Genomic DNA, 11,612 nt, shown 5'->3' on the forward strand with positions numbered 1-11,612 from the left:
GATGGGGCCTGTTAAGAGCTAAAGAAACGAAGGCTTTGTGAGGAACCTTCCTGCAGATGGCTGCACTCTAAAAACAATTGTTTTGGGCCAACAAAAAAAAAACGAATGCGATGCTCTGCATCGAGCTTTTTGAGTTACTACTACAAGTTCTGGTTAAAATTACGGAGAACCAACCCACAAGTTTGAGTAACTGGAAAAGGTTTTAAGTACCATCTACTTCAACAATTATAGGATACACACAACCTTTTAAATTCACTGCACATAAAAATGAAGTTGTCCCTACTAATTTATGTTACATTTTTAAAGACACCTTTAAGTTCTAAACTAAATACTTAATTATTAATATATTGTAAAGTTGTGATGATGTAAAAATGAAGTTGGTGTAACTACTGTTTTCTGCCTATAATTTTAAGCTTTATCAAGTTTAATTACTTGTTAAATTATTAAAACTACAGCCACTTAAAGAATGGAAGTGTGGCAAAATGTACTTTTTTTTACTTACATTTTTCAGCAACTTTCAAAAACTTTGTCTAACAAAGAGCCAAACTACAGCAGCAAACATGTAGGCCTCAATGTAATATTCAATTGGCAAATATGTCAAACCTGACTTCTATTGCAAGAAAAACATTTTACATTACAGCTTCGGAGTGTACTCTAAACCTTACAGCTGGAAAATAATTAAAGTCAAAGAAAGATTATTAGAATTAATGAAGTATCTTCTCAATATGCCATCAGGCTTACATCCAGTAAAGCAATACTGTGTCTAAAATCCTTAACCAACACACAAACGCACGTGAGAAATCATTAGCGGCTGGAACAAAAAAGTGATGTTGAGAAAATATGATAAGATGGACGGCACTAAATTTCACTAGAGCTATTCAACCTGCAAAATAAGTAAATGATATTTATTATATTAGAGCAATGTAAATAATTATTAGCTTGATATTGCTCCTCTATCACTAAAATATCCGTTCTGTCACTCACCGTAGTTGTTTGTTTCACTTGGCGTTACCATCTTGTCACAGCAACGGTGGCAGGAGTTTCACACTCATGAAGCAGAGAAATTAAGTAGCCATAGCGTTAGATTAGGTTGGACCAACTTCAGTTTTGTATTTCAATAAATGAAAAAAGGAATTTGAGTTTAGATTACTTGCAAGTCTAAGCTAAAGTACAGTGGAACCTTGGCTCACGACCATAATTCGTTCCAAAACTCTGGTCGTAAACCGATTTGGTCGTGAACCGAAGCAATTTCCCCCATAGGATTGTATGTAAATACAATTAATCCGTTCCAGACCGTCTGTATGTAAATATATATTTTTTTTTTAATTTTTAAGCATGTACCATAGAATGCACAGCGTAATAGTAAACTAAATGTAAAAACCTTGAACAACAGAGAAAACTAACACTGCAATAGTTCACGCTATAGTGCTAGGAACCGCTCGCTAAAAACACTTTTTTTTAATGAGTTTTAAGCACAGGGGAAAAATTTACATTTGAAAAATCCGTAATTTAATAAACCAACAAGAAAAGTAACATTGCAACAATGCATGCTAGGAACCGATCGCTGTAAACAGAACTGAAAACAAAAACAAGCCTTCTCTACCTTATGCGTCCCTCCCTCTCTCTCTCTCTCTCTCTCTCTCTCTCTTTTGCGAGCCTGGAGCGCCTGTGTGTGTGTGTGTGTGTCTCTCTAGCGCGCTCCTGTGTTTCTGCGCCTCTCTCGTGCTCCTGTGTGTGTGTGTGTGCGTGTGTGTCGTGCGCTCTCGCTCTCTCTCTCTTGCTCGCTGCACAGGGAGAGACTGAACATGTACAAACCGAAAGGGAACCTGGCTTGTTCGTATACCGAGTGTGTGGTCGTGAACCGAGGCAAAAGTTTGGCGAACGTTTTGGTCGTAAACCGATTTGTACGTTCGTGAACGCATACAATTCTTTCACGTCAACACATTAAATAATGTTTTCAAATTAAAATATTTAATACAATCATTGAACTTGAATTTTTAACCTAATAGCATGCATTTGCTTAAGTGATGGTTAGAAGTCCCTTGAATTGCTTTTTACAGTGTTGGTTGCCCTATATGGCACGGGTCGGCAACCTACAGCACGTGTGCCCAGAGTGGTACACAGAACGATTTTCAATGGCACTCTGATTGAATTGAAATATAGTTAAAAAAAATTATATTTTAATGACAGCGCACGGATTCGCGCCTTGACCTGCGTTCTGCGCATGCGTCTGACATGTAAATGGTAACCATGTGTTCAGTGCCGGCCGTGAAACGTTAAAACAAACGTCTTGTTATTATTAAGTAATATACTGCCCTAAAATGACTCATGAAAGACAAAAAAATCTTTTCACATACAGTCCTCTGTATTTTAAAATATTGAATGAGCAAGATGTGGTTATGTAGGTCTTATATTATAAGTATATAGTTTGAAGCCCATTATAACCGGACCAATATCGGTACTATATCTAACAAAATTGGTAGAATTATGTCGGCACGCGGAATTACATTGTGACATAAGTTCGGCACGACACTGCTGAAAGGTTGCCGACCCCTGCACTACAGCCCGCTTTGGCACCTTTAGGTTTCAGGATGAAGCCCCCCGGACCGGGCAGGTCTCTGCGCCGCGATGCCTGGTGGCGACTGGACGAGTGGGTGTGTAACGGCGGTGTAAACGGGATGCACTCATACGCCCCCGCCATGTCGGCGTTTCTTTAAGGACCACCCAGTGATTGAAAGCGCTGGTTGTACCGAAATCCCACCAGTAACTCCAGTGGATCGTGCACGCCGCTTCAACGCCACGGTCATTTGGAGGGGGGGTTTGGGTCGTTGGGTTCAATCGGCACTTTTTATTATATTCAAAGCGGGCACAGCTGAATTGTGACGACCCCTTCCAGCTGGCGAGTGCCAATCCCACCTACGGAGAGAAGCCGGTGGGTTTGGGATCAGTGCACTTCATGGCAGGAGCTGCGGCACTTTTTATAGACTTGGATGACACTCGGCAATTAAAGCAAAGTCATTAGCGAAATACAAAGCGAAGGAGCAAAGGGACAGCCGAGGCGACGTGCGCAGGGGACGCGCTGCAATCTGTGCGAAAGCGCTGATTCACTGGAACACCTGAAATGGTGCCAAACGAACTCTAATCGAATTCAAGTCACATTTAAACTTAAGCCGTTTTCAGCAATGCGCTTTAGGTGCCAGTTTGGTCAAATTGTCCTTTAATCGGTCGCATTTTGAGAAGACCCTCGTTTGTCCAGCCAGCTGAAACCACCAATTCCAGCATGTAGTTGAGTTCTGGGAATTTGTCATCTGTCCCGATTACTTAAGGACAGGTAAAGCAGCAGACCTCTGCCAGGCTGACTCTGTGGTTATCGCTACCGCCTGGCACATGCAGCGTCATGGGTTTGAATGCCCTGCCAGGTTGCTGCTTGCCCTTCCCGTGGATGCGTCGGGTTTCTTTCACATTCAACTCATCTTTTCCGCTAACGATTACTTGATTTGTTGTAAACGCTGGGCGCATCTAAACTGCGCCGCCATTTCCTTTCTTTTCTGTGATTATTTATTTTCTTAGCTGGCACCTTTGAGATACGATTAGTGGGGTCACTCAGTAGTAGGCTCTGAACCCACAACCTCGGGGTTTGTAATCCAAAGCTTAACCAGTATACGCCACACTGCCCGTCGTGTAAGGGCATTTAAAGTCCTTTGTGACGGGCGACTCTGTGTATGGGGACCTACATTATAACGACAAGAAAAAACAAAACCTACAAATCAGTAACAATGGCTCGGTGAGCTCCAGCGTGGGCCGCCACCTCTATCAGGGTTAGCTGCTGCCTTGACCCCTGTGCTGCCAGAACAGGCTTTCAGGCCCCCATACCATCATTTGGATGGGTGTCCATCGCGACCATATTGTGTCATCGGTCGTAACTGTTATCACTCTGCCAACCCCCGACACCCCCGGTGAGAGTGTGCTGAGTGTTTAAAATGTCACACACGCGCATTGTTGAGTCTAGTGACGTTTACAAAGGCGCTATATGGATCACTGGAAGAGCTGTGACCACGTGGGCAGCGCTAGCATGCATATGGCTGATAACTTGCGCACTGCGCAGCCTCCCTTCATAGGTGGGCTTAATTCAACTCAACTCGGGTTGTCTTTATATAGCGCCTTTCGCAGAGTGCTGGGACAAGTTCTCAGGTAAAATGCAAAACTTCTTTTTCTGTCTCCGTCTGTGTTGGTAATTTCTGGTATTGCACTGCGAACGTCCTGCTTGTGGATTCTTTGAGCTAAAATCTTATTAGCTTTCTGTCCGTGTTCATAGTAACGATGTCGCGGTTTAAAATTAGCTGTTCTGTTTCTATTGTTGTCAAGAAGTAAAATGCAACAATACTCTGAATATACTTCACTCTGTCCGCTGGCCTAGCTCTCTTACTCACGGGGGAGTTGATTTGATTTGAACTTAGTTTGACTTGCTGGTATGGAATATTGCTTGCTTTTAATAAATTCAATAAAATGTTTAAAAAATGCAACTATACTTTTTAAAAATGACTACATGCAAAATTAATACACATAAGGATTGGTAGAATTGTTTAAACACGCAGGAAAATAAAGTAATCTGAAAGCACTTTGGGCATGGGAAAGGCGCTATAGAAATACAATGAATTACAATTATTCATCCATCCATTATTATTATTATTATTATTATTATTGAGTTCTCCCCGTGTCTGCGTGGGTTTCCTCCCACAGTCCAAAGACTGTGTTAGGTGCATTGGTGCATTGTGTGTGCTTGGTGTGTGTGCCCTGCGGTGGGCTGGCACCCTGCCCGGGGTTTGTTTCCTGCATTGCGCCCTGTATTGCCTGGGATTGGCACCAGCAGACCCCCGTGACCCTGTAGTTAGGATATAGCGGGTTGGATAATGGGTGGATGGATTATTTTTTTTTATTTTTATATATATCCATCCATCCATTATCCAACCCGCTGAATCCGAACACAGGGTCACGGGGGTCTGCTGGAGCCAATCCCAGCCAACACAGGGCACAAGGCAGGAACCAATCCCGGGCAGGATGCCAACCCACCGCAGTTTATATATATATATATTTCCAAAATGTATTCTGAGATAGTCCCATTGCTACTGCCTACGTCGGGCACAGGGCAGTTTTATGTTGCGTGCTAATGTGTTTTAGTGGATTCCGTTTTTTGTTAAGGAATTTCCATACTATGTGACATGTATTATTATTATTATTACTATTATTATTATTATTAAAGCGGTTAACATAAATAGAAGCCAGCGATATTGTTCCAAACGGACCCCACTGAAGCGTGAATTGGCTCTAACACGACCTCAGTTTGGTTCCTGCCTAGTCCTCCACGCCGTCAGGTTTGGCTCCACCTACGAGTGAGAGATTACCACGTGATCCGTACTTACACGTCACACTTGTACGTCACCAGTGATTTCTCTCTCTCTCTCTCTTTTTGTCCTTCACTGCGTCCTTCACATATCTGAGATAAATATGAATTGTCTGTACCGTTCTTATAGCGGTAGGGTGGCGCAGTGTTAGCGCCGCTGCCTCGCAGTAAAGAGGAGCAGGTTTCGCTTCACGGGTCATCCCTGCGTGGAGTCCGTATATTCTCCCAGTTTCCTTTCCCAGTCCAAACACATGCAGGTTAGGTGTACTGGTGATACTAAATCGGCCCATGCGCGCGTGTGTGTTTGCCCCGATAGACTAGCGCTTTGTTTTTGGTTTATTCCTGCCTTGCTCCCTCTGCTAGCTGGGATAGGCTCCATCATTTCCAAACCCGCGCGACCTTATTTTGGACTAAGTGGCCTACTGAATGACGGTACCATTCACAGATTTCCCGGTTTTCGTTAAATGCTCGCTTTGGGGCCTCCAGTCTATGCACAGGGCGTCGTGTTCAGAGCTGAAGGTAACCGTGGACTGAAATCCAAATGTTGTCTTCCCAGAGATTCCCGGCCGATCGCAGTGCTGACATTTCACGCAACCCGTGGCCTTTATGACACTGATGGTCGGCTGTCTGGCTGCTTTTTTATCTTTCCTTTGCTGTAAATAACACGACCGACGTGAAGTCTTCTCAGTAAGAGGGTTTCATATTAAAAAGTGATTTGTTTGTCTCCCTAAACTGTTGATTCAAAAGGTGTACGGCACGTTAACCGGCCGCGCATGCGGGGTACTGGTACACGGCGGACCTTTTTTTTCCTAATTTACATGTCGAGTGACGAGGAAGCGCCGCTCCAGTCAGAGAGCCCCCAGTGTCTAGCGGGGCGGACGCGCGTTCGTCTTGAACAAAGGCAGACAATCGGAATACGCAGCCCGCAGTGCCTCCGCTCGCCGGTGAAAGGCTGCCGGTAAACGCCGGGGCTTCACCTCGGTCAGCTACTTGGCAGGAGTGTCGGATGTCGGCGGCACGCTGACGCACGGCGGGGGGATTCCCCGATCTTAAGGCGCTTTCTATTGCAAGACGAGCGATGAACTGCAATATGAAAATATTTGGGGAAATCGTAAAGGAATTGGAGAAGTGCGGGTTAGTGGGGGTCTGGGGGTGAAGCACATGAACCATTGACACGGCTTAGAGGATCAGGAAAGAGAGGTGGTCACAGTAAGTGAGAAGTGTAATACTATTATCAACCTAAAGTGTGTCATTAAAATAACAACGAAACGAACTCTTTAGGTTCGAGTAAGCCGGCCGGTTAAAGGGAAAATCAGTGCGATTTTTAATATCTAGACCTTAAATACATAAACCCATGTATCGATATCCGAATCGCACCTCAGCAATATACACCGCGTGCTCAATTCATCATATATCTTCATCAAAAACATATATATGTATATATATACCACACTTAAAGTGCCCTCACAATAAAAACTCTAACCCCCCCCCCCCCCCATATAAAACATATCACCATAAACGTTATGAAATGTAATTTAAATAAAAGTAACAATATGTAAAGCAAAGAAATCAAAAGAAAATGAAAATTCAACCTGCTGTGAAAGGAGGACTTGCGGCAAAGTGAAAGACAGACATGATAAGAGCTCGAGTCCCGAAATGAGCCGAGGAGGACTCCGAGAAGACAACCCTGAATACACTTGGCATCATTATGAGGAGGGCAGTTTGAAAATCCGTCCGTCCATCCATCCACTCATCTTCTTAACCCGCTCATCCATGGAGGGGCTCGCCAGCCAGGAAACTGCAGAAGCGTAAACCCACCCACGTCAGAAACCTGAGCAGGGGCTTTGGGCTGGAGCCTATCCCAGCAAGAACAGGCACAAGGCAGGAACGGCACCTGGACAGGACGCCAGCCCATCGCAGGGCAAACACACACAAACACACACACTCACGTCGGGACCAGTTTGTCAGAAACAGTTCACCTAATCAGAGTGTGAGGAAACCCTGTGGAGAACATGTGAACTCCATGAAGGGAACACCCCGGATATAAACCTTGGTCCTCTTTATTGTGAGGCAGCAATACTAATATATATATATATCCATCCATTTTCCAACCCGCTGAATCCGAACACAGGGTCACGGGGGTCTGCTGGAGCCAATCCCAGCCAACACAGGGCACAAGGCAGGAACCAATACCGGGCAGGGTGCCAACCCACCGCAGTATATATATATATATATATATATATATATATATATATATATATATATATATATATACTGTACTATATAAATATGTATACTATATATATATACTGTACAGGGTGCTCCAGATCTAACTATGCAATTATTGCTTTGCATTGCATTAAAAGTTGCATTAGATCTGGACCACCCTACAGTATATAGATGTGGTATGCTAGTTAGATGGATCAGCAATGCTATATGTACCCTAATATGTGTGTACGTGTGTTGGGTGGATGTGTGTTTGTGTATTCACCCTGTGATGAACTGGGGTCCTGACCAGGATCAATCCCTGAATGCACACACACATGGTTGTTGGGGTAGGCTCCAGCTGCCCTGCCAAACTGCTCAGGATAAGGCAGGCTTGGACAATGGATGGATGGATGGATGGATGGATGGATGGATGGAAGTATATATATATATAAAGATCATCTCAGCAAGTATAGGTATATATAAACCCAACCATGTTACAAACCTATATACATACATACATACATACATACATACATACATACATACATACATACATACATACATTTATATATATGAAATAAAAAGAAAGGTGTGAGGAGAAGAACCATAGATATGGAAGCATTGAAATGGTGGAAAAGACAAAGAGCACAAGAGAAAGTGGATGGACTGTGTGAAGGCAAATCCAAATGAGAAAGGGGGATCAGGGGAGGACGTGTACAAGAGACAAGAGTGGAGGGGGCTGGTCCAGTATAGGAAGCCCCCATATATACATGAGGTGTGACAAATGTGGGTGTGACAAGGAGACAGTCAATCACAAAATCATTGAACAGGGACAAACAGTCAACCAGCCATGTTGTTTAGAAGTGCAGAGAAGGTTATGAGATTCTGTTCAGATTTAAAGATTTTATTCTATTGAGATTACAATTGAACCCTAACCCTAATATACAGTATATATATATATAAATGTTCTTCTTCTAAAGCTTTTCCACCATCCCAGACCAGCCTCCTGCACTCTTGCCTGTACCTCACCTGTCTGATCCCCCTTCACACAGTCCATCCACTTCCTCTCTGGTCGCCTTCTTCTTCTTCCTCATCCACCTCTCCTCACATGTCATGCCCACCCCACTTTAACCCCCTTTCCTGAATTTTCTTTTTATGATTTCCCCAACTTTAACTGTGCCCCTTGATTCTCCCATTCCTGATCTCACCAGGCTTTGTTGCTCCACTCATTCATCTCACTTTTGTGGTCTTCAGTTTCCTTCAGACCCCCCAGTGCTGGCCTGACCACTCACCGTTTTCCTCCCCTCCAGCTCTTTGGTGATTCTTGAGTCCCGCTACACAACTGATTCCTTTTTTGCGGTTTTTCCACCCTGTTTTGCAGTCTGTGGTTTATTTCGACATCCTGCCCTCCATCCTGTGCTGCTGATGATCTCCAACTCCCTTTGAAGTCCATCACTCTGGACATCTTCATTCTTAGCTATTCTGTTTTTTCCCTCCTGTCCTCCATAGCTCTTTCTCCACAGCTCCAGTTTCCTTTCCATGATATTCTATGTGGGGTGTATAGTCCATCCATCCATCCATCCATTTTCCATCCATCCATCCATCCATTTTCCAACCTGCTCAATCCGAACACAGGGTCACGGGAGTCTGCTGGAGCCAATCCCAGCCAACACAGGGCACAAGGCAGGAACCAATCCCGGGCAGGGTGCCAACCCACCGCAGGGGGTGTATAGTATACGGAATATACTGGCAATATTAAGGTGGGCTACGTCTCTGTCACTGTAGCCACCCTATGTTTGGAGTCAAGAGGCAAACTGGAAGGGGACAATTATTTGTGACGGCCATTGAGACCCCATGGAGTAGATTGAGATGGGCCTCTGGTTTCACACCCCAGAATCTGACCACATTTAAAGCCTTTCAGGGGTCTCTCAGTCCCAAGTGAAGTCACCAGCTACCCAGTACTGACACACAGACAGCTCATCCTGCACTCTTAAAAATGCTGGCCCCCTAATGGCACTTCATGGTTCCTCGTTGCTTGACAAGGGCCCATCTCGTTCTGAGAGGGCTTCTTTGGATGTGAATTTGTGCCTTTGGGGTTTGAGTGCTTGGACGACAGGACAACGACAAAATCTTTAATGTCTGGAAGATGACCTGCAGGACAGGAGCGATCAAGAAAACCTGCAGTGACCATCTGGGCCGGGATGTCACACACATGTTATCATCTCGTCACCAACCAATCAGAATACATAATGATCTTTCTGGAAACTTCGGTTCTTTTGGAAACCTTAAAAGGTTCAATTGTTTGTGTGAAAATGTCCTCTGTAAATAAAAGTCCTGCTTGTCTCCCTCATGGCATCGCTCTGAAAGGCCACTTTGGCTCCTTGAATTTTAAGAGAGTTGACGGGACGTCTGGTCACCAAGTAGGCCAGCAGACAGCAAATTGGGGGGGGGGGGGGGGTACATTAGAGACCACTCGGGTAGTCCTGAATGTCATACGAAATGTTGTAGATGTTAACAATAGACCCGAAAATAATGGCACGTGTACCCCGACTGTGAGTCGAGCAGACCCCAGAAGTGGACTGATCAGCATGAGGGCTCGAGCTAAAAATCAGAAGAAAGAAAGAAAGAAAGAAAGAAAGAAAGAAAGAAAGGAGACAGGTGACGGGGCGCTGCTGCGCTACCTGCTGCGGCGTGACTTGAATCCCCCCAGGACCCCCGTGCCGCTCACTTCGCCGGTTGATCTTCACTGCGCGCTGCCGGCGGCGCCCGAGACTCGCGACTTATCGCAAATAAAGACGAGGCTTTGAAGTTCCCTCAACTTTACCAGCAACCCACGGGGAAAAAAACGGACTCTTAAACAGTTCCGACCCCCGGACGAAAGTTTATCGGCGACGGGTCAGGTGGTCGTCTCCTTACCTTGGTGTCCAGGGCTTCCCCGCGTTCCAGTATGCTAATGAAAGGTACTTCCAAAAAGGCAGACATAAAATCCACTTGGATGAGCTCTTCCAAACCCTGGGGGAAGGCCAGCACTGCGGAGACCCCCTGCGCCACGATGGCCTGGCACACGCAGGTGAAGAGCGTCTCGGGGTCTCCGTCCAGCGGCTCCCCGGGCACCAGTTCCAGACTCAGGTTGTACGGCAGAAGGCTGCCCTCCCGAGTTTGAGCGAGACCACTGAGGGCGCGGTTCAGGGCGCTGTGCACTCGTGCCGGCTGGCGACTGGGCAACAGCACGCCCAGACGCACCGTGTGCCCTATCCGTGCCAGGATGTGACAGGGCTGAGGGTGGGGGTGTCCGTGGTCCACACAGGTGTAGATGAGAATCTTGAGTCCCAAGTACATGTATGCCAGGATTCTGGAAGCCATCGATCCCATGCTGCCGGCGCCGTCGGACCCCAGGCGATGTCTTCAGAAAGTTTCCCCGCTTGCCTCCCCTCCTCTCTCTTTCACGAGCCTGGCATGGATGGGGGCGAACCGGGCATGAAGACGCTTTAGCGAGCGAGAGAAGGAAGGAGCCGCGCACATCCGAGCTGAGCTCTGGAGCCACTGGGTTGTTCATTGCGCGCTGTGGCCAGAAGGGGCAGCAAAGATGTGCCGAGCAGGAGGATCGCGCGACATCGCAGCAAAGCTCCTCATTTCTGGATCGCAAATGAAGGAGTTGGCAGAGGACGAATCTGTGACTGCTGCCTGCGACTTGATGCTCCACGTCGTGCCAGGAGTTTAGACTGGAGACTGCAGGCGGCTTCGCTCGGGGGGTGGAGAGACACGCGCGGAGACGCCGCACTGCTCGATTTCTGTCGCCTTGTCATTTAGCAGGATGTCGCGGCCGGCTAGATTCGCCACCAGAGGCATCCCCGACACTAATAACCTTGGGGTCGCCACGGCGGGGACAGACTAGCGTGTTTAGCTTTAGGAATCGATAGTTGCAAGGAAGACGGGACAACACGTTTAACAAATAAGATGGACAGTCGCGCGTACACTTTGGAGGGTGGTGCTTGGGGTGGTC

At 46.1% G+C, this 11,612-nt stretch overlaps 1 protein-coding gene across 1 annotated transcript in view; it reads right to left on the bottom strand.

Annotated features, from left to right (window-relative positions):
* Positions 1-11,304, bottom strand: part of grin3bb (glutamate receptor, ionotropic, N-methyl-D-aspartate 3Bb) — a 173,074-nt gene extending 161,770 nt beyond the window's left edge. Inside the window, exon 1 of the mRNA XM_028816953.2 lies at positions 10,526-11,304. Within this exon, the coding sequence (XP_028672786.2) occupies positions 10,526-10,981 (456 nt within the window). The 5' untranslated portion in view covers positions 10,982-11,304. The remainder of the gene's footprint in view (positions 1-10,525) is intronic.
* Between the last annotated feature and the right edge of the window lie 308 nt (positions 11,305-11,612).

Source organism: Erpetoichthys calabaricus, chromosome 12 (assembly GCF_900747795.2).
Source record: "Erpetoichthys calabaricus chromosome 12, fErpCal1.3, whole genome shotgun sequence".
In the NCBI taxonomy this organism is placed as follows: Eukaryota; Metazoa; Chordata; class Cladistia; order Polypteriformes; family Polypteridae; genus Erpetoichthys; species Erpetoichthys calabaricus.